The 23,972-nt window shown below is 45.7% G+C and overlaps 1 protein-coding gene across 1 annotated transcript in view; it reads left to right on the forward strand.

Annotated features, from left to right (window-relative positions):
- The window catches only part of LOC8041560 (DNA polymerase eta), a 63,330-nt gene extending 40,059 nt beyond the window's left edge, over positions 1–23,271 (forward strand). Inside the window, exons 8-11 of the mRNA XM_040220288.3 lie at positions 12,579–12,702; positions 14,813–14,878; positions 21,165–21,319; positions 22,233–23,271. Of these exons, the coding sequence (XP_040076222.1) occupies positions 12,579–12,702; positions 14,813–14,878; positions 21,165–21,319; positions 22,233–23,235 (1,348 nt within the window). The 3' untranslated portion in view covers positions 23,236–23,271. The remainder of the gene's footprint in view (positions 1–12,578; positions 12,703–14,812; positions 14,879–21,164; positions 21,320–22,232) is intronic.
- Positions 23,272–23,972: the final 701 nt, after the last annotated feature.

Genomic DNA, 23,972 nt, shown 5'->3' on the forward strand with positions numbered 1-23,972 from the left:
TGCTCATTGCCTTCCACTGTGCATTTCTGACCTCCTTCACATGCTCATTGCCTTCCACTGTGCATTTCTGGCCTCCAGCACATGCTCGTTGCCTTCCACCGTGCTTTGGCGGTGTGTGCACGCTCGTGGCTTGCAAAACTTCAAAGTGTTCCGGTAGGTGGGAAACTTGCGCTCAAGGCAAGACAGCCGAAGGACTTCTCTGCTCTTTTTGTTCTGTACGCGATTATACACCAGCTTGCCATTTACAAGTAGACCTTTGTCCACACCGGGGGTGTGCACCGCACATGCGCACAGACCGGATTAGTGCGAGGTGAAGCATCCGCGCATGTGCGGCGCCAACGGCACCGCTGGTATGGTGATGCAATGTCGGAGAGTTGATTTGGTACATAGCACTTTTGGCTGCAACACGTTACTTTTTTCGGTAACATAGAAACATACTCATTACATCTTCTATGCAGTAATGAACAACACACTTATGTTAGATACTTTTTAGGGGCGAAGCTCCTTAGGGTCTAGCCTTGTCCGTCCGGCGTCCGTGCTCACATCAATTGCCATCCCATCTGTCATCTTAAAGGGACCATGAAATCACCTTTTTACTTTTTCCAGATAACTTTTACATTAAACCGTCAATGTTCACTGAATACCGAACAGGCATCCGTTTTCTTCTCGGTTTATTAACTTCTACAGAAAAAATTAATGAAATATAGACTTTTTCTTTCTCTCCAACTGACCGCAAAACAAGCCGTGACGTAAGCTGTTTCCGGAACCGGAAGTTCTCTCGGCAGTAGGAGAATGGGAGCGTTAGCGGCGACGATTTGGGGTGCGCCGGTAGGTTTTACTGCGCTGATGTCACCGACGTATTTTCTGAATCGGCGCCTCTCATCGCCGCATCGCAGCTGAGCGAAATTCAATTAGATATGTTGCGCTACAGCGACAGCATGGGACTAGTCCCATACGCCGGTATGCCTGTTGGGGAGTGCAGCGAGTCTTCCGGTGAAGACTCCAGAAGTCAACCCAACTGTCATTGTTGGTAAAAGGCGGCCCGTGTCAGTCGTTTGCAAAGTGACGTAAGTGGAAACAAATTGCCGTGGCGTTTTTCGCGGTCTCGGAGATGCAGGAGCGAGCCGACGTTAAAAACGATACCTTTGAAGTACGAGTGTCAGCAAGAGCCACATAAATACCTGTTCACACTCGGAGCGGACGCGCGCGTTTGATGGAAGTGCTGTATTCGCGCTGTTGGTATGCGCTTTGGGACCGATCCTTTACGATTGCAACTCGATACTGATGCGACACTCGGCAAAGAAAGGTTGGACCGGCATCGCACGTATACCTCCCACGAACTGTTATAGCTCGACAGTGACGTGCAGTCTGTCAGAATAAAAATGGCATACCAATAACAAAGTGTACATACCGTGTTACAAAGGTAATCCATACGGCGTTTATTTCAGCTCTATATCACACAAAACAAGAAGATAGAATCGACGAGAGTCCCTTTTCGACGAGTGTTCGTCAACACTGCCTCGGAAAACAAGGGGAAGAGATTGACCTCACCTCTTAATCTAAAATTTAGGTCAGCGATCTAACTACAATACGGGAAGAGTCCACAAGGGTAGTGCGGGCATATTCCATTCAGCACGCCAGCCGGTCGTAGGCAAATGGTCTTGCGACGAAGCAGCGCTGCGCCGAGTCGGAGTGCCTGCTAGCCCTATATTCTGAGCAGCTCGCTTCATCGGAGTCGGTAGATTCGTGGCCATTGTCGCTTTTCTCGGGTGTTTGTGGATCCAGTGTTCCTGTTCGCCGTGGTCTGTTTTAAGTACTTTTTTTCTTGCTGCTTGAAGTCGGCACGCGCGAGAAGAACACGTAGAAAAATAAACGTTCAGTCAGTCAGAGTTTTGAGAGGAAGGAAATCAAAGGAAATAAACGTTTGTCGGTCGTCGCGACCCAAGTAACTGAAGTCGGCCCTGCCCTACTGCTCACGCGCAGTAGTTGCTTCGTTTACCACACGATAGGTGGCGCTTGGCTCTCAGCATTATCAAATTTGGCAATTTTCGCCACACATCTCTAATTATGGTACAAAATGTGGATCTGAATATTATTTAACAAAACTTTTAGGAAACATTCGCCGGCTGTTTATTGTTTACGATCGCGGTGCTGGTGAGGTAGGCTCTTACCCAATAGGCGACGTGGATTCGGCTGTTGTGCTCCGTTTCCGCGGATGCATCGGAGTGAAAAGGCGAAGGAAAGAAGGCGCAAAAGAGTCCAGTTTTCTTTTAAAAGTTCTATAGCAGATAATTTTTTTGGCTCCCTATTTTTGGGTTTTTGTGTTTCTTCTTTACACCTTTTACGACATGCGGTGGATGAAATTCTATTTTAAAATCATTTCATGGCCCCTTTAAACAAAAAAAAAAATGTTTGCTCGGTGGACAGGATTCGAACCTGTGCGGGGGACCCCAATGGATTTCTAGTCCATCACCTTAACCACTCGTCCACGATTGCGGGACGAGTAGGCGGCTCCGAGATGTGGTAGTAACTCAAGAGCTGGGGATATCATGGATGAAACATTGCATGTAGCCGCTCAACGTCTATACAGGAGAGGGCGCTGCGGTCAAATGCGTATATAATCGCGTTAAACTTTGCATGCATTGGCTCAACGTTGATAGACGAGAGGGCGCTGCGGTCAAATGCTCGGATGCGTGTATAACCACATTCCATACTACATATTCTCTTTCCGACATGGATGAAAAAACAATGAAAAGCTCGGCATGCTGCGGCTCAGCGTCTATGCAGGCAGCAAGCTGCTCCGGAGACCAGGGCGCAAAAAGCTGCTGCAAAGCGTCAAAAACGCCAAGCAGACTAAAAAATCAGCACTATCAGCAGTGCACTACCTATGAACAAAATCAGTATCATCAGCACCACAAGAGCTTTGCCCCAATCAACATCATTCACCACGTGGAGATGCGGTCATTTTTTTTCAAGTAACGGGTAACATACTTACGTTACTTGTCACATCTTATTCCCAAGTCATATGAATTTTTGCATCTCTTTTCCTACTTCCACTTTAAAATATCACCAACAGCAACGTCCTTTCTCCCATTGTTGAAAAACACCATCGCCATTAATGGACTGTAACACAAATGGCAGTATCGCAAAGACGATACGCATTACTTTTCATCGGTAATGGCAATGGTAACTGTTCAAAATGAGAGCTGGGGCGTATTGGTAAGGCACAATGATTAAAATGTACCCCCCCACAAAGACGGGACAGAAGAAAGAAAACGCACAGTCGCTGAACTTGCAACTGGAGTTTGATCATCAAGGCGGAACCTTATATTTGACGACCAAGAAAAAACACGCACACCCAATGACACACCGGTAGATTCCAGCACCCTTATCGCGGTCGCTGTCGTCCTGCAAGAAATTGTAACTCTTTACAAGATAACAAAACAGGTGGGGCACTTACACAACCTTCCTTAGGTGTGCAATGATTTCTCTGGTCACGGCATTGCCGCTTCTTATCGTGACAGTGACCGGGATAAGGGAGCTGGAATCTACTGATGTGTCATTGGGTGTGCATATTTTTTCGTGGTTGGTCGTCAAATACAAGGTTGCGCCTTGACGATTAAACCCCAGTGGCAAGTTAGGCGATTGTGTGTTCTCCCTCTTCCGCCCTGTTTGTGTACGCTGTTTGCTTTGATCGTAATGGTAACGCATTCCTTTTATTTTGAGCTAACATAGATCGGTAACATATTCTTTTTATTTTCAACTAACGAGTAATGTATTTCATTACTTTCTTTGCTGATACCTACAACTCTGGTGTGTAGTGGCTATATTGAGATACCGTTCTTCTACAGATAAGCCTAGTGGCAACTGTTACCCACAGAAATGGGCAAAATACATGCTAATATCTACCGAAATACAAATACAAAATACTTCGTCAAAAATGTATTTAATCACAAATCTAATTACATTTCCAAAAAAGAATTTAAGTACAAGATACAAAAACAACCAAATGTATTTGGTCTCCTCCACATGCGTTTCCAAATACATTCCCCAAAATTTGCGTCAGCGACTTCAGGGCACCTGCAACGGGTTTCTGGGTGTCTCATTTTAATTTTGCATTGCACACTAAGGAGTTAGTGTGCGAGGCTTTAGTAACGTAATAGAAATATAATCACATAGAGGTCGGCAGACTATCAGAGGGAAAGGGTAACTACTAGGACTTGGGTTTCTACGAAGGTCATGCGCTCCAGCTGTACAAATCTTTGCGAAATGTCTACACTTCGAAAAAGCAATGAATTCACGAGATAGGATATTCGCAACTCCAACCACGTGCTCTTTTTTATACTCGCTCCTCTGTTTCAAGTTTCATTCCCTAGGCCGCGCCAGCTTTCGCTGCGCATTCCAATCGCCGCGAGCTCCCCGTTTCAACGTGTCATGTATCGACCACTCGATAGCGGCGACTCGTTTGGATTTGCAAATAGGAAACCACTTAGGGGCTCCTCTCTGAGACCTTACCCTTCCGTCGAGCTCCCACGAAGAAAAGTGTGCACTGCGACAAGCGCCCCAATCATCCGGACGAATCTCGTGGCAGGAGGCACTGGCACTGTTGCATGTCAGAAAACGTGGAAGTCCTTTGCAAGATCAACAAATAAAAAAAAAAAAAAAATGAAAAGCCTCCTTACCATTTCTAGACACCCAGTGCTTCGAAGCCTTTAGCCTCCATGGCTTCGGGCTTCGAAAACGTTTTCTTGTGCTATTTTCTTTTCGTGTACTGTGTGCGCGCGTGCGTGCGTGTGCGTGTGTAGGAAAAAGAGCGGGAAGGGGGTAAGGGGGGTTGGGGGGGGGGGGGGGGGGGGGCAATGAGTCTGTTTCTGCAAGGATGGCTCGTCTCCGACTCCCTTTTGCACGAGGCGTTCAATTCCGATCTCCCCGACGGTGCACAGACGGCGCCCTCAGGTCGGGGTCTTGGGAAGGCGTGCAGCAGCAGCGGGCTGGCAGTTCCAATGTCTCAACGTTAGACGATGCGTGCCCGGCGTGCCCGGGCGCCCGCGGTGAGCGAGACGCGAACTGCCGCAGGACTGGTGTATGAAGAGATGAAGAGTTTCTTGGTTTGTTTTTGCTGTTGGCGTTGAGATGAAGAAAGAGCAGCTTTGGACACGTCTTAGAATGAGCAAAATAAGTCGTGACAATAAATTTGAGAGATGTATTTTCGCCCACAAAATTGTATTTAATTACAATTGTATTTGAAATACCCACGTTTTAGTATTTAAATACACACGTCAAATACATTACCCAATTTGTAATTAAATACAAATGCAAAATACACAAAGTATTTGAAATACGTATTTCAAATACTTGTATTTGAAATACACCCCATCCCTGGAACTTGCCCATTTGTTCTACTGGTTACTAGTAGTTAGTTCAGATCGTAGAGGAATCTGTTACCAGCACTTGGAGAGGTCCCAGAATGGATGCTTTGATGGTTTTAGACATTTATGTGTAGTGGTTTCTGACTTTTTAGTGATTTTAGACCTCTTTCATTTATACCTTTATATTTCTCTCTGACATTATTAGGCTTTTAGACTCGTTTGAGAAGCTAAGACACACGCAGTGCACTCTGCATCTCAACTTCGTACAAAGAACCGAGTCAAGCTGCAGATATTTTTCATTAAATTACAATGTCACACAGTCACATTACATGCTCTGCAACTGTGACATTATGTGAAGTCATTTGACATGTTCACGAAACTCTGTTGGATGGGTTTACTATGGATGATCGAATGCCATTTGATCGAAGGACGTTTTAGAGAATGGGCATGTTTTATCGAAACACGGTTTAGAGAAAGCAGAGCCTCAGTTTAGAAAAACTCCGTTTATTAAAAATGGGGCACTCTTTAAAAAAGGCTTTCTTACTTCGCACGTGCATCACTGGTGCGCGTGTTAACCCAGGCCCCCGCTGCGCCCCCGCTGCTGCGGCAGTCTGCGGCGGCTCATTACAAATATGTTAACTCGCCTGAATTGACCGTACACGCCGCTTCGCGGTGGCCGAATTCGCGGCGGCCGAATTCGCTTGGAGTCTCATCGCCATTTTCTCTAAACTGGGTTTTTCTCTAAAGGCATTTGACAAACTGGGGTCGGCAAAACGGCTTTTGCTAAACTGAGCTTCACTAAACCGCATGCCTCCGCTGTTGGACCATGTGACACCTGTGGCGGTCACGTGATCATGCAACTTATAGGATCACATGACGTGACATTGCAGACCCAGTCCCCACATTGGGGCATCAAATGTTTTGCTGTAACAGAAGTACATAGCAGCTGTAATGACTCTCGTCCAAGCCACTCTGTAAGTGCAGGGGTAGAGCACAGGACTGCAAAGCAAGGGGTCCAGGGTTCGATTCCTGGCTAGGCCAGTGTTTTCTAAAGACATCTATATCTAATTCACATGACTTGGCCTTTTTATCGTGGTTTTATCGTGGGAGTGTTTGAATTGTTTATTAGTCATTTAGAATTTCATTTCATTTATTTATCCTTAAGGGCCCGGGTGGGGCATTACATAAAGGGGGGAGTAGACGAGAACTAAAATACACTTGAAAACGACAAAAATAGGAAAAGGAGAGAGTCAAAATAACAATAGTAAAAAACACAAAGTACTGATATGGTTTAGTCGGGAGTGGTTAGTGGTTGTGTAAAGAGACTTCCTGGCGAAACTTTATCGGGTCAGTAATGACTACAATGTCGTCGGGAAGGGAGTTCCAGATGGCTATTGCATGAGGGAAAAAGGACGTGTTGAAGGCAAGCGTTTTGCATGCAATACGCTTGATGCATTGACTGTGATTAAGGCGTGATGATACTTGGTCTGGAGGAGCAAGAGGGGTGGTATGGGAGTATGGATAGTTATAGTAGAACTTATGCAATAAACATAACCGCGAGTTCAATCTTCGACTGGACAGTAAGGGTAGTTCTAGAGTTTCTTTAAGTTTGGTCACACTGATGTCATGAGTATAAGCTGATGCGATGAATCGGGCTGCGCGGGTTTGTATGCGTTCCAGGTTATCAGAGAGGTAAGCTTGAGAAGGGTGCCAGATGGATGACGCATATTCAAGCTTTGGTCGAACGAATGTTATGTATGCAAGTTTCTTAAGGTGACTGGGCGCGGACTTTAAATTACGTTTCAGGTATCCAAGTGTGCGTGATGCCTCAGCTATAATATTATCGACATGCAGAACCCAAGAAAGCGTTGAGGTTAAATTTACTCCTAAGTACTTATAGAAGTTGAAGTATTAATTTGTTAGGTTATTTGATATTAGCTTCAAGATGAACTTCGATATTTATACTTTTTGGAGTGTTGATCGCAGCGCCAGCGGGTCAGCCCTGTTGAGTGCACTTCTCAAGGAGCACCTGTGCACTGCGGGGAAGCAACACCCACGGAGCTTGCAGGCTCCTGGGTGTTGCTTCCCCGCTGTGCACAGAAGCTCAGTGAGAAGCATACTCAATGGGGCTATCCCTCTGCGATTATGCCAGAGTACCTATAGGGGTATTCACTGGACGCCTTATTGAGGGCGTTGTTGAGAGCACATGCTCTGAACAAGCTCACATTAATAGGCTGCTAAGACCGGCAATCTTATGGCGTGGAAAGCATGTTGCAAACAAACTGTGGAAGCTCGCCATCAGCACGCGTTCAGCATTTGTGCACACAGCTATGGCCGCCAGTGAATACTCCCTGTATGTTATAGCGAATTCGTTTCACGGCACTCGTGTCCACGCGTGCCCACTCACGGCGTAAAGCGAGTTTGTTTCGGCAGGCACTCCACGAGTAGTTGCACTCTCCGAGTTCGTTTCAGCGGCGGCACCCCACGCGTGCATGCACTCGCTGCCCTGAGAAAATCGGGCGTGCGCCAAAATGCAATCCCGTCATGCCTCGCTCCGGCGAGGAGCGGAAGCAGACGACGAGGGTTCGTCTGCTACGATGTGTCGCGGAACCGAAAGGGAAAAAAAAAGTAGATTTTATGATAGAAAGCGCATCCCGCGGGCAGCGGAATCAAATGCGAGCTTGAATTGTGAGCGTCTGCTATTTCATGAAGAAAGCAATTGACAACTCGTGCTTTATTTGTAGGTTTTAAGTCCCTCTGTTGCCGTACAAACACTGAACTATACAGTGTGTCAAGAAAAGCTCAAAACAAACGCACCAGCGGCCCCCGAGATATTTATCAACATGTGCGGGTGAAAAATTGAACATTTGTCGACAAAACTCCCTCAGCAGAAACCTCTGACTGCCAAATAAGCATCAGAGAAAGCTAAACATAGTGACTTTATCCGAGGCTTGGGCAGCATCATCATGTTTAACATTTACCTACGTCAGCTAACCTGCCCCGTCGTATTTCGTTCGAGAAAGCTCTCGTTCTCGACGTCCTCATCAAGGCTAATATCTGATCCACTTGTAATGACTATCGAAATCGAAAGTCCCACGAAAAGTTTTGCTGGATATTCCAACAGACTAGTTTTAAGCCGTACCCTTTCAGTGGTTCACGCATAATACCATGCTCAAACGGATCAAGCTTCTGCTCGGACAGCATCATCAGTTTTCTTCAGTGTAAACGGTTATAAGAATTAAAAGATCGCAACCAGCTGCTTTGCAGACAGCTGGGTGCGGAAATTTACGCCGTCTGTAACTATCTCTATGACAGCCGAGTTGCTTGAAGTCATCGCAGCTATAAACTACAGGTTGCAGCATTCAACGTTTGTAGATAAACGTTGGTAGTGACTGCACTCTCGCATTCCCACCCATCACTCCGAACAGAAAGGCGCTAGTTTCGGTTTGAGGTCGGTATCTTTTCTACAACATAGATGGCGGCAGCATCAGTCTTCTGCACTCGGTGCATTTGGCGAGTTCGTTTGAGTCCAGTTCTCCGTGCAACACTCTGCGAGTGCGATGCATTCTGGGAGAGAACTCGAACGGTGCCAGTGCGTGTGAAATTGAACTCGCTATTAGGCTGCTATGTCTTGACAACCCATGCTCATCATTCATGATTCTTTCTTTTGTGTCATATTTTAAATTGAAGTAAGAATATTTGCATAAAGCGAGCAGATTAATAAATATCTCGATTAGGATAGCTGTGACAAATTGTTCATTTCCATGCCAAATGTATATAAATATACCAGTTAAATAAAAGTAACTGAACTTGAGAAGTGGACAAATGGAACAATGGGAACAACCTTCACGAGTTCAGCCAAATTTTCATTTTAGCAGTTTGCATAATAGTGAACGCTTGGAGAAACAATGCAATATTTGATTGGAAAATATTCGGCCAAAATTACTATTCGCTTAGAACTCAGAATACACTATTTTCACGTAACGTACATGTTTTCATAACCTTCTATGTCTCTGTGGAGGATCTTTGTGATACGAGAGAAAGGGAAAACAGAGAATGCATATCAACTTTTGTTTATTTTCTTTGCTGCTTGGGAAAGCAGACAAACACTGGGAAGAATCACATCGTTCAGGTATGTCGAACTGCGGTGGAATCAGAAAGCAGAAAAGTAGGGGTGTGCGAATAGTGATTTTTGAGACGGAATCGATTACGAATCGAATAATTGTGGCACCGCATCGAATATGAATCGAATAATTTTCTTATAGTTTCCGAATAGTAAGTAGACAACTACTAAAAAAGAGCAAGGAGATTATAAAATTATTTTTATTGTTCCAATATGTTTCTTAACATTATTGTAAAAACGCAAATAGATGATTATGACTAGAGTTCACCTATACATAATTAAATAGATACAAAGGCTACTCAAATATTAGAATGCTAAACATAATATCACAGGTCACGCAGATGCTGAACATAAAATCAGAGTTCACTTGAGCTTGGTACATCCTGAGGCAATGTACTTAGTAGGAACTATACATTCTCTTTTTATTCCTTGATGTAGCAGATGTCCTTGAATCTAGGATCAAGGAAGGTGGCAAGGGCGTGATGTGCCTGTGTGCTTACGTCCAGGAACCTTGTTTTCACTGATCCGAGAAGATTCTGGGAAAACGCAATCTCTGGTTCCACTTGCGTCCTCAAAAATCAACATCCTTACACACAGAATAAGTGGAACAACCATGGAAAGTGTTGGCAAAGGCTCGACACAAGCAGCTGTGATGGCTTCTTCAATTGGTTGCATGGGAGTGGCCGAGAAACTTCCACACTCCACTGCGCTTTCTCTTCGAACAACTTCCCGCTACTACCACTTCTACTTCGCTCATACAGAGCGGCGGTACTGTTGTAACCAGTTCTGAAACGTCTCCATGGCACGCTTTCCGAAAGCATGTACGAGCAGTCTCGTGCGAAAGCGGTCCCTAAAGGCTGAACTGCATTTAAAAGGAAGCTACGGAGCTTCTTGGAAAAAATGAGCTAGAAGTGAATTCAAGTGTATTTTTACACCGTGAACCCGAATACCCAAACTATTTGCTGCGTAAGTATTCTTAAACGCGAGAAAAACGCGAAAGACAGTCGCTGTCCGTGACGTCATCGACGGCTCTTTTGGCTGCCCAAGGCTAGGGAAGCGGGGCTTCACTCCTATTTTGAAATTGCTCGTATGGCTCTCCGGCGCGTCGCATTGAAATACAATTTTGATATCTGTTAATCTAAAGGCCAAATGAACGCAATTTAAGCGTTTTTTCTCAAATGTAGAAGTGCCCCATCTTCCCTTTAAGCGATTTAGCGAGCGACGAGAGTCGGCAGCGAGCGATGGAATTTTCTCACTGTCGCTCGTTGCATCACTCGGTGTTTGGATTTCTAGAAAACGTCCTCATCACCTTGGTCGCTTGCTCACACCACTTTCATGCGGCTTGCCTCATCGCGCGACTGACCGAGCAACAGCGAAGCGGTTCGACGTCACCTGTCTTGTCTCTTGGTGAATCGCTTTCATGCGAGTTAAGCCTCATTCACGCATATGTTACCGAGTAAGACCGACAAAGACAAGACCGGTCTTTAAGCCTCTTGCGACGTCTTAGGACCGGGTGCGCTGCTGCGGAGCTGGTCCTAAAGCATCGTTTGCTCATATGCAACCGAGTGCGACCAAGAGAGACCAGACTGGTTTTTAAGCCTCTTGCGACGTCTTAAGACCAGCTCCGCTGCAGCGCATCCGGTCCTAAGACGTTGCAAGAGGCTTAAAAACTGGTCTTGTCTCTTTTGGCCGTGCTCGGTTGTAAATGTGTTAACGAACCTTTCTACTTAACTCAGTGGTCCCTAATGGAGGCAACAGCAACGTACGTAGAGAGAAAAACGGCTACTGCCGATAATGATACTCATTGTCTAGGAGAAGAGAGCCATCTTGCGGGCACATATGGCAGGCGTGCCGGAGCGTTGTGGGACGCCTGTGAAGGGAATCTCGCGGCGCGACACCGAAACGACTATACGGAAATTATTCTAAACTTTTGAAAATTATTATTCGATTCGATTAACGAATCTAATAGGGTAATATTTGATTCGTTATTCGAAAATGACAAATATTCACACACCCCTACAGAAAAGTGTTCTGCCAGGATTCACTACTGGTGCAACACTGTCTTTTATGTTGTTTGTTTCTCTTAGGACCTTCGCTACTCTGAGAACTTCTTTTTGAGGTTAAGTCGACCAAAAAGGTTTTTAATTTTTTTGAGATTTCCATTTCTACTTCCTGCTCGGAAAAAGGTCGCGCTTGGTTCACGACTGTCGCTCGGCAACTAAAAAGATGTCGGGAGATGACGGCAATTTGGAACTGTGGATGTGCGATTGCTTCATTGCTTCAATTTTGCTAGGAAACGAAAGATTTGGCAAAGTATAATATGAAGGTGCATCCTACCAAAAGGTTGAACCGCACGGCTCGCTTTTCGCTTGACACAATGCGACAAAAAGCTTACTTTTGGCAAACCAAAAACTTAATAGGCTCGCGCCGACTCTAATGTAATTGCGGTTGACTTCAATATTGAAGTCAAAAATAGAAGTGTGTCGTGAAGCGAATGACCTATCGTCCGCCTACGTTTGCCTACGCACAAACTCCAACCTGTTGGGATCCCGCCCCAGCGCTCCTCCGTTCCGGTCAGCACTGCTTGCAATCTCGTAAATGTGTGCGAAGTCACATTTTGAAAGCACAAGCGGCGTACTTGGTTGCGACAGAATGTCCACGGAGTAAAATTGGCCGATCGAAACTGAAACATAGTGGCCAGCCGGTACCCCCGATGCAACGCGTGGCATCTTGCCGCTAGGATCGCTTCAATTTAAGAAAAAGTTTCATTGATTTGGCGGCGGCAGATTATCTAAGGGTCACGTGATTCTAGAAAATGTGCACTACACTCTGACGCCTGCGCGGATGCCCGGCTTGTGTCAGGTTTTTTTTTTTCTCGCAGCCTCGACGTGGCAGACTTAAACCGGCCTAAACTCCTCGTTGAATAACGCGAAGTTAGGCCGTTTAGACATTTGAACAGCTGCTATAACATATATGGATGTTGGACGAGAAAGCTCTTCTTGTATTGTGCCAAGTAATTTGAATATTTTAAAATTTAATGTGTTTAGGTATGTAGATTGGTAATTCTGACTTTTGATTGGTCCCAGGCAGTGGCTGTACAAACTGGCGAGGGGGGTGGACGACGAACCCGTGACCTGTCGGAAGCTGCCCCAGTCCATTGGCTGCAGCAAGAACTTCAGCGGCAGCTCGGCTCTGCATTCGACAGTCAAGGTGTGTTCATTCGTTCCTTCATGTTTTGTACTCATAAACAGCTTGCTACAGAAATTGAGTTAAGGGGGGACATGGGCCTAAATTTTAAATTTGTTTGAAAAAATTCATTTTTTAATTTTGAGGTTTTCAGTTTTAGAAACTAATTATACACCCTTACACCAATTTTGATGACCATACGCCAAATAGTTATGTTGATATAAAATATTTTCAACACATTGTGAGGCAGTAACAAAGTAAAGGAGTTCAATGTTTGAATGCATTTTTCTCAGTTCCACTTTTTGCTGCGAATTTCATACGAAGGAATCTTTTGTTCGAAGGTGAAAGTATTCTGATACCACAATCAAGATGTTCCTGAACTGAAATTTACTCAGGAATCGGGCTATCTACTTTATTTTGTTTTAGGTTGAAGTCCTCAGTGATAAAAAGCCAAGTTTTAAAAAATTGACAGATGACAGAAGTGCATCTCGTAGTTTGAGGTAATAACTCTTCCTGAAATATTTACATTTAAGTTATTAAAACTAGATAGCCCGAGGTCCCATATCCCCCACTTTATATTCAAGCAGTCAAAATGGTGCTTAATAGCTTGATTTGCATATCATAGATTTCTTAATGAAAAGTGACACATCATCTTATGCAGGTATGTAAATTTGTCCTAGAGAGCTGAAAGTTGGCACAGTACACCTACATCTGAAGCTAAATCTCCCCTGCAAATTTCATTCCAATCACTAGAGTAGTTCAAAAGTTTGACCTCTAGCCAGTGTCCCCCCTTAAAGACGTTTGTTTTTAAGATTTGTGATGTGTGATGTGAACAAAAGTTACGTTGCACATTCCCTCTCTCACTCATTGCGTTTCTGACGGGAGGAGACGAAGTCTGGGCAGATATTCGAGATGGGACTCGACGCAACGGCCAGGCGTGGAGAACCTGGAAATACAGTCGCCGACTGATTTTTCGGACTTCGCAGGGACCGAAAAAACGTCCAAATAACAGAGCAGTCCGAAAAATCAGCAGTTGGAAAAACTTGCCTTAATTACTTCCAAGCGGAGTTAAAGAGTTGTAAATAGTGGCTTGCTTCAGGTAACGCCTGCGTGCCTTGTTTTAGGTTACACCTCCGTTTGCATTTGGCAACTTTCTATTAGCTTGAGAATTGCTGCCTTCTTTTCTAGCGTTATGGTTGAGTACTTTCGGCGCTTAGCGACACTTCGCGGGGGCGGAAAACAGACGGGGCCATGACGTCCAAGCCAGTGTAGTCCAAAGACACGATTCATTGAGATCAAGATGAGAGGCACAAGTTCATGGCTGCAATGGCGAATTAACAAAGCAAAATGGAAACAACAATGATAGTGATAATGACGCACAGCTGGAAAAAAAAAAAAAAGCCCTACAGTGTCACCTAGCAGTAGGACTTAGCAGTGTTTAATTTTAAGTAGCACTGCCAAACCAAGCCAATTCATGTGCAGCCAACATAGAATCCAAAATTGCCGCTTCTCAGGGGTGTTTCCCGCTGATCGCTCGCGACAATTTTGTTCGAAAAATCAAACTTTTGAACTTCAAGCTGTCCGAAACATTGGTCGTAAATATCCAATGTTTTTATGGGGTGGGTCACGGTTCCTCTTTTAAGTCTGAAATATCAAACAAGGCCGAATTATCGGAGTCCGAAAAATTGGTCGGCGACTGTAATGGTGCTCCCGAATAATGGAACCCTGGAGCTAAAAAAGTTTCCTGTTGCGTATCAAAGCCTCATATCCCAGAGGATGACTTTGTTTGGTCGGAGTTCACTTTTATTGTGAGTTTGTTTGTCTTTCATAGATGATAAAAAAGCACGGCGCAGCTTTTTATGGTTCTGCCGTGATGCAAAGAACGTTTCGAGTCAATGATTTATTTATATTTGGTCTAACGAGGAGTTTCAGTAAATACTGCAGTTTTTGTGTTTCATAAGCAAATTTAACAATTATCCAACCTTTAAAAATATTTATGGGGCCATTTTGATTTTTCTTGTCCGATAATTAGATGTGGGAGTTTTGCTTCCGAGATCAGAAAGTATTAGGAAAAGAGACTGAATTTGGTGGGGTCATTGTTGTTGACAACGGTGTCTTTTGTGGCTCGGTGCAGGTGAAATACTGGGTCGAGCAGCTGGCTGCCGAGCTGGCAGAACGACTGCAGCGGGACCAGCAACAGGTTTGCTCGCCTTCTCAGCTCACGGCAGTGATGTGATTGCTGCGCCAGTTGCGCCAAACTGCACCTAGGGGCTAACCCTGCTACATGCTGCTACATTTTGCCAAAATGTGGGTAATCTGCGCCAAGCCTGCGCCAAAAAACCATTATCGGTGGCCTTGCAAAACCGAAATTAAACTGAGTACCGTAATTGAGCACACGTGAGCTAGGTGGCGCAAGTGGCCGCCCGGCACAATGTACCCTGCATCAATTGTCCATTCGGTCGTGCATGGTTTTCTTGCCGTCTGAAGTTTCGCGCTCTCGTCGTCTTGTGGGTATCGTTTTTTTTAAATTTTTTAACGATGTACGCGGGTGCGTGCGGACGCTCCAATGCTAGCATGCCGGGTACCAGCCATGCCGTGATGCTGTGAAACGAAACCACGTTTTTGCGCGGCGGGAGTTATTTTGTGAGCTGAAGCACTAGCTCATGAAAGCAACGGCCACGGGAAAATTATATTTGTAACCTGCCTTCAAGTCACCATGGTCGTGCGGCGTCGGATATTGCCGTTCCCACGTCGCTGCAGATATGGCGCTTTCTAAAAGGAGACTAAATAACGCCACATGTTCATCAACATTCCTGTTCTTGTTTAAATCATGCGTTACTATAAAAATCACTCTTTAACTTAAAGACTGTTGTGTCGAAGTACTAATTACCTAGGGTTCTCTCAGTGGACTTTCTTTCGAGAGAGACCCCGGTACGTGAAAAATCTGCCGCGGAAGAAATTTGGTGAAGAGAAGTGAGCTAAAGCGAAGAAGGCAATCTCCACGCTGAACCCGCACAGCGCGCTTGTTTGTCTCGAGTTCAGTCGTTACACAAAGTGCTTCAGGAACTTTCTCACCCTGGCTCGCAAAGTCTTGCATCGATGCGCTCAGTTTTTTTGGGTTTTTTTTGTGTTTAGTTTGTATTTTGTCTGCCGTCCTGGCAAGCACGCGCCGCTGCACTGTTTTTTGTCGTATGGTCGACAGTTAAATTTTGCATACAATGTTGGGAATCAGTTAGCGACGGAGAGGAGTGGCAGCCGTTGTCTCCGCTCGCGAGACTAAGCGCGCGCAACTGCAAGCCTGCCGAAGTTGCCCCCATGTGCACGTGAACGTGATTGCACGACAGAGGCACCAGCCGGGACGCTTGCAATCTATTGTCTCGCGCTTGCTTTCTTTTGACGAAAATCCGGCACGTCGGGAACCAGTAAAACGGTGGCAAGCGGATTTTCGGAATTGCTCGGCAATGCTACGGCACTGTACACTTTTGGGATGTCTCAGCCGTAAAAACACACGCAGCAAATTCCGTTACAACACGTCACATCAGAACACAACACAATCCAAAGTACCCTTCGTTTGTACAGCACTTAAAACAAATATTTTTATTTTTCTAAGAATATCTGCTCCAAAAGCCACTTTTGCTGCTCCAAAACACTGTCTTGGCTGCTCCAAAAGCCATTTTTTCTGCTCCAAAACACTGTTTTGACTGCTCCCAAAGGTGCTCCAAAATGGCTTAGGCCAATCACATCACTGTCACGGTCATGGACCGATTTTCCAAATTCTGTGGGGATTGCACAAAAGTAATTGTGCACAACGAAAAATCGTTCTTGTTCAAAATGTTAAGTCTCCGTTCAACTTCCACTCAGTACCTACCACTTGCTGCTCGTTCAATAATCGCAGTTTTCTTCTCCGTCGTCCTCGTGCAGTATTGGATGCGTCTGGTTGGGAATCGCCTTTGGTACTGCCATTTGGCACGGATCGGGTCCAATGTTCCGCCCATCCTGGCAGAAAGCACACTCAGGTTTGTAAAGCACAGAAGTGGTGACACACACGCCTAGCAGCGGATGGTGCTGGGACTATGACAGCCTCCCTACGATAGAAGCTTCAGTGGGACATTGCCTGTCCAGTGGCTGATAGGAACTGAGTTGCAGTGACTGACCGAGCTTCACAGAGTTTGTGTGACAAACCTACAGGGTGTTTCCGAACACAAGTTGGACGAAAACAATTTGTATTATTAATAAACTGACGGGCAGAGTGCAGTGAAACTTCTCACAAAGGCTTCTTTGGGTGGTGCATTTGTCATGCTCAAATTTGATGAGTGGAGGTTTAGGAAAATAATTTAAGCCCTTAAAAAACCTTGTTTTTTTCCTATGCACAGGGAGGAAACTGGCAGAAACCATCCGGTTGATGCTTCTACTCGCAGAGGGCACAACATACGGCAAAAACGGGAAAGCGTCTTTGAGGTGAATATCTGAAAGATCCGAGGATGTGTGGTACCATCTGTGAGTAGAGGCGTGAGCCAGACAGTTTTTGCCATTTTTCTCCCCAGTTCATAGCAAAAGACGGACTTTTATCAGGCTTCAATTTTTGTATTCCAACCTGTGCTCATTAAATTTGAGTATGATGAATGCACCAACTAAAGACACTTTTGTGGAAAGTTTCAGTACACTTCGTTAGTCGTTTATATGAATCTTTTCAGGCCAGGATACAGTATAGACCACTTACAACGTAACTGCTTATAGTGCAGGACCGGGTATAACGCGTTTTTTTTAAACCACCGGTTCACCCCCCATAGAACTCCATGTAATTACATACCGCTTAAAATGCAGGCGCGCGAAGGGAAATACCGGTTATAGTGCGGTTTTTGGCACAGCCCGCCGACCGCGCCGACGACTGGAGCAGCGAGCTCGCTTCCCTGTGCGACACTAGGTAACGGCGCTGACGCAGCTGACGGCGCGAGCCGCAAGCTGCACTCGCAGGGCAAGGAGGTTGCTCGAAAACGCGGGGAGAAGCGAAGAGAGGGGCTTCAGTTGCCATAGCGACGGAGGAACGCACGCACGAGTCGTTCACGTGCCTCTCTGCTCTAGACCGGCCGTGCCCTCCACTGCATTGGAAACAAAGAAACAAACAACCGCAACGACAGACCAATCGCAGGTCGAGGAGAAGTGTTCGCGCGCGTTGCATGCCGGTGTGCCGGTCACAGGCCGGCTGCTTTTATTCCGCAAACATGGCGTCGGTTGTGATCCTCGTCGTAGACGGCGTGCATCTCATCGTTCTGCGTAAAAGCGCTATCCTTGACTGAATTTTCGTTGTGTGTCGCTATGATAACCCAGGACGTACTAGAAGGGAAGATTCACCTACTCGTGCGGCGATGTCGTGGCGGCGCTCTCAAGACAGCAGAAACGCCCGTGTCGTCGTGTTTGTTTACTTCGACTACAGTGGTGATTTCTAAGCATTTACGTCCTCGAACATCGCCCGGATTTCTTATTTGGCGCATTTCATGCGTGTGCTCAAGTTCAAGGTATCGCTGGCGCGTACCGTATGAAGGATGCGAATTTTCACGGGTTTTCATCTCCGGAGAAAAGTGATTAGGGTTAGCAATCCTGAACGCTCGCAACGTCCGTCCGCAACCCGCGACGCCGTTAAAAGGCTGCGCCAGGGAAAAGCTGCTCATTTCTTTCAAAATGTGTGACACACTTGAGACAGAACTGTGCTAGTCTATTGAAATAAAGACTTTCCTCAAACTAAGCTTTATTTTTCATCTAACATAATATAAATTCTTTTATAAAGGTAAGTTGTCTCATGGCATGTATTTTGGCCTGAAAAATTGATGTTTTGGTTATAGTGCGGTACCGCTTATAGTGCGGATTTTCGCGACTCCGGAGACATACGTTATGTGCGGTCTACACTGTAGTGCTCGTAAACACTCTCTAGCAAAAGAGGTCCGCCACCCTCTCGTGTGTTTCGGTTGCCTCAAAATAGCAGAGTGTACAGGCAAGCATCCAGACTGCTTATGTTGCTTTAATAAACACAAAGGAGCGGCAAAATTTCACTTGCAGGGTCGGTTTGTACTGTTTTCTAACTATGTTTTGGAAGGAAAGACTGGTGTCATGCGTTGTATAAAAATAAATACATCTACCTTAAAGGGACACTGACGGTATTTATGCTTGCTAAAGTTTTTATTTGTACATGACATGAGAGCCTACCTACCCAGAACATATTTTGCGCCTCAAAATTAGTTTTCTTTCCGCCCGAAAACTGCCAATCGAGAACTGCCTGGTATGAGTCGCGCTCACTCTCTTCTCATGGTCACAATTCGTTTTCCATGGTTTAGACGCAACCACCAAAGATAATCAGAGTTGTGGGTCATCAAAGGCACACACTCAATACTAAAAATAGACAAAAAAATAAGACACCCATATTTTGTGGCCTCTAAAACATTGCAAATACGCTGATTGAAAAAAAGAAAAGCTGCAGAGCCACATTATTTTTGGTAAATTTTTCCTCCTCTATATTTCTACTTCCTACCAGATCGGTTTCTGTTTTGAGCAGTTGCGGTTTTTGACTTTATTAAAAATATATGTGACACTGTAGCAAAATATTGATTGGGTAGTCTACTGAAACCATAATGAATTGCCTGACAAAAAACAAGCAAACAATTTTCGGGGGTGTCAGTGTCCCTTTAATGCTAGGGTTGAAGTCTTGACACATGGAGTATACAGTCGAAGAATGCTGTTTTTTTTCTCTACTCGTAATTATCGATATCGTTCAATGTTAGTTCATTAAATATTTCATGTAAATAAGGCAGGCAATGTTTTGCTTGCTAGATGCAGCGAGACGGGGACCCCGCTAAATTATGCGACTGCGTGAGGTTCTTTATCACATTGTTTTATAATGTTACGCTCATCTCATGAATGCGAGTCAGGGGGTATTCACCGGACACCATATTAGATCACACCGTTCGCTGCACATGCCCAGAACGAGCTTACATTTATTGGGCGCGAAGATCTGCAATTTTGATGGTTTCAAATGCAAGTTGCAAAAGAGCTGCGGTAGCTCTGTGTCGGCCCGCGTTCAGCAGCCGGGAAGTCAGCTATGGCCGCCGGTGAATACTCCTTTTAATGGCCGATTCACAGATTTGTGTGGGTTGCATTTGGAGCGACCGAAACCACAGCAACGACAAAGTCACCGGAACAAGCGTTTACCATATGCAGTGTGGCAGGCAACGTAAGAGGTAGCTTTGGCAGCAGTAGTGAGTCACGGTTGTTCCGGTGTTGTGGTTGTTTTGGTTGTTGTGAATGCAGCCATCACCAATGTGGGAACCAGCCCTTACTTGTTCTGCGTTAAAAGCTAGAGAATTAACAAAACACTCAAACAACTCAAATGCGTTTGCTGTTCCGTTGCCCTCTTTCTCAAACTTTTTCTCAGTACCACTGGGAAGACTGCAGTGCATTTCGGACTGGTGCGTTCAGTGTCCTATTCCTCCCACGCATTGAAAGTGGTCCCAAAGTGGCAACCCAGAATATCGCAAGATCCAGCATGTTGTGTTGTCATTCTCCATATTAAGTCGTTATATAGCTGTATGGCAGAGCTTGGTACGTGACCATGTGTGGCACTATACTCTGTTTCACCTTATGATGTACCGCAGGAAAGGCTACAGGCGCGAGCTCCTTGCTCTAGGGCACATATTGGCGGCGCAAGCTCTCGTGCGTTAAGAGCAGCTCCCAACACTATGAGCTCGTGCTTCTAGCCTTCTCTGTGTTACGACATAAGGTGAAACGGAGTATAGCGTCGACGAGGTTGGCTAGGAGTCGCCAATCTAGCCAGCACCGCTGGGAGTCTGGCAGCCAAAAACGGTGTAGCAATTTTGAACCCCCTCTGATGCGTTTCTTCTCGCTAACGTAAGCGTATTCGGCTGTGTACTCTCAGTCGACCAATTAAACTTGCTTTTCTGCAACATTTTCCAAAAAAATATAATTCTTCCCTCCTCTTCTTTTCTCAAAATGAACTCTCTGTGCCGCTTTTACCCTCAAGCTCGAGCGCTGAGAGTCAAGCTTCAGCACCCTCTTGTAGAGGCACTCAGTTGCCTGGTGCTTTCTTGCTCGCAAAAACGCCATTTATTTTTAAAAGAAGTGAAAAAAAAAACTTATTTCTAGATTCTGTTGTTAGAGATCAATTAAGAATTGATTGATTGATCAATTACAGGCGTAAACAAACTTCAGCATACGAGAAACAATTTTCTTCTTTTAAACTACTCGTTATTGCGAATTGAGGGTGGCTTACTGAGAGTGGGGGGGGTCAGACGAAAATTCCCCCTCTGGAACAGTGGCACACCTGGCGGCAGTTTTTGACTCCGTACCAAGCTTTGGCCGAAGTTTCGTAACCAGTAGCATGGCAAAGGACTCCGGCACCGCCAACGTCGGCGCTTACGATTCGCTGCCCTTTGCTCCCTACTTTGCTGTCTTGCTAAGTGTGGTCCCTCGCAATGCAGAACGACCGGATCGCCGAGCTGCTGACGGTGGGCGTTCAGCGAAGTGGCCAGCAGGGGGCCGTCTCTCGCTCCCGCCCGATGGTAGCCTACTGCGCCGCGAGGATCGCCCAGGACGCCCTCGCAATCTTGGCCAAGCTCAACACGACGGGCTCCTGGTGAGTTGCGGCGGTCGTTGCAATAATCCTTGTGGTAGTCGTCGAGAAGATGAGAATGATGAGGCATCTTTTTGAATGCCCAGCCTTCGGTGCACTCTCATTTGCCCTCGCCGTGCTTTCACTGTGCATGTACGCTTGAGTTTTGGGGGATGCCAAAGCGTCATTGAAGGTAGGAAGCTCGCAGTTAAAGCGGGACAACTGAAGTTCCTCCCTGTCATTCTCACCCTTTCAGTAACTACTCGAACTGGGGTAGTAATGCAATTACAGTAATTGCATTACTGTTACTTACTTACTTTCTTTTTTAATTGTAATTAATTGCTTTGACTAAAAAGAATTGTAATTGTAATTTAATTGTTTCCTAGCATCTGTAATTGGTAAATTTCAGGCATATTTACAATTACATTTTGCAAGACTTTGCGGCACCAACGGCACCTCTCTGAAAGCCTCAGCACTCGCAGAAGCGGCCTAGCTCTTGGTGAAATGCTTGCACACATAAATATGCACTCACACGCTTTTGCAGAACAAAAATAGCGTCACATTGTTTGTTGTTTTGTTGCTTATACTCCGGGCTGACAGACAATCCTCTTTGGAGCTCTTACCTCAATGGTGCCGTGTAGCGCCGTCTGCGGTGCAAGCAGAAAACAGTAGCGTAAACATGGAAATATTTTTTTTGCAAGTTTGTTTTATGACATCCTTTTCCATCTAGGCTGTTTAAAAAAAATTTTTTTTTTCCTTTGCATGTGTCGTTTAAATGTTTCGACCAACATTTTATGGAGAATTTTCTAACATCTACACTAAGGGATGTTGACTTTTTTGCTCAAGTGTGATACTCTTAGTGTGGAGTATATTTAAGCAATGTTTGCTTTTGGAATGTGTCAAAACATTAGTTGTCTTTTCTTTTTTTTTATTGCAGGACTCCAGCTCTTACGAACATTTCTCTGTCAGCCGCGAGATTCAGGGCCGTCGCCGCCGCCGACGCTGCCCAGGACATCTCCAAATTCTTGGTGCGTCGTTTGAAGGACTCGGCAGGGACCTCTTCCGAGCAGACCGTACCAGAGACCGTAGGGAAACACTGCAGTTCTTCACCGGACAAGAAGCTTCCAGAACCAGCTTTGGACAAACCAGTTGCTCGTGCAACATTTTCTTTCTCGAAAAAGCTCAAACTCCCCCTGGTGGAGTCAACGAGCGAAGAAAGCAGTAGTGACACGGTGGTGTTGCCAGAAAAAAATTACAATGGTCATTTTCTCTTATCAAATCTTCATAGAGATGCTGCCTCTGGTACCAAAGCAAGTGATGGCAGTCTTGCAGTGAACCTAAAGACTGACGATGCAGATCTCTCGCTGGAGTCACCTGCAGTCGTCCGCGATCACTCGGGAGCGGGTGTCGTCGAGGCTCGCGAAGAGTTCAGCTGTGGGGCATCTCTTCTTGCGCCTAAGCCTTGTTCTTCGGCAGCCATGGAGACGCGCAAATTCGTTGATTTTTTTGGTGTGGCCTCATCGGGCAAAACTGTGAAAGAGGAGCGAGACATGAGAAGTGATGAAAATCTCCCCGATCGTTCTGAAGGTACCCAGTATGGAGCCGACGATGACAGGTGCAGTGTCCCAGAAGATGTGGACTGTGCTGCTGGTGGCTCTCCCGGTGACCGTAACTCGGGCGACGGTTCGGTTGTCAGCCTGGAACCAACCTTTGTTCAGAATTGGGAACGGTGCGGCAAAGCGGTTCCCGTGTGGAAAGTGCAGGAGCACAAAGGCTATCATCTCGCACAGGACTTGAGCAAAGTGGAAAGCATTTTGCCTTTGCCAAGTGCAAGCCCGTCCAAGCGAAAAGCGTTTGCATCTCGGGGCTCCAAGCACAAAAGAAAGAAAGCTCGCCCCGAGAAGGTTAAAACTCTGAAAGACTTTTTTTTTGTGATTTAGATGAGTAAAAATTAAAACAATTCTGTGAAATGGTGCGACTTGTTCCTTTTGGTATTATATTTTGTGTTTGGACTGTACAGGGTGTTTCAGCTAACTTGTGCCTAGACTTAAAAAAAAGAAGCCGGTGTGTGCTACGTTTGTCAAACTGGTGCAATATTGTTCACAGTCCTCTTGAGCGGGTCAAGACGTCTTTTGTGGTTTGCCAAACTGACTAATTGACCCAGGTTAATTAGCTACCTTTTTGAGTATTTGTTTGCAAACTTTTCAATACAAAAATTGTGAGTCTTGGGGATGATGATGATGAATAAACCTTTATTTATCGAGCATCAGGTGCAGATGTTAGAGCACCCACCCGGTGGAAGGCACCCTTAGTCCGGGATACCCTGGCTACGGCTGGCTATCCGGGCCCTTGTCACCAAGTCTTGCTGGATCCCAGGGTCCGGGCTGGTCAGACAGGCCATCCACTGCTCGTAGGATGGGGTGGGTTTGGGAGTGAGGTCCGGGGTTCGTTGGCATTCCCATACCTGATGGTAAAGGTTGCCGGGAGGAGGACAAAAATTACAAGTGGCGGGGTATTGAACGGGATAGATGGCGTGAAGAAGGGTGCTGTGGGGATATGTGTTGGTCTGCAGTCTTCGGAGGGTGGTGGCTTCATCTCTTGATAATCTTGGGTGCGGTGCCGGGTATTTTTTTCGGTCGTGACGGTAGTGGGCTAGTATGTCGGCATGGTTGATGAG

This window comes from Ixodes scapularis, unplaced genomic scaffold (assembly GCF_016920785.2).
Source record: "Ixodes scapularis isolate PalLabHiFi unplaced genomic scaffold, ASM1692078v2 PGA_scaffold4__175_contigs__length_147842914, whole genome shotgun sequence".
NCBI lineage: Eukaryota > Metazoa > Arthropoda > Arachnida > Ixodida > Ixodidae > Ixodes > Ixodes scapularis.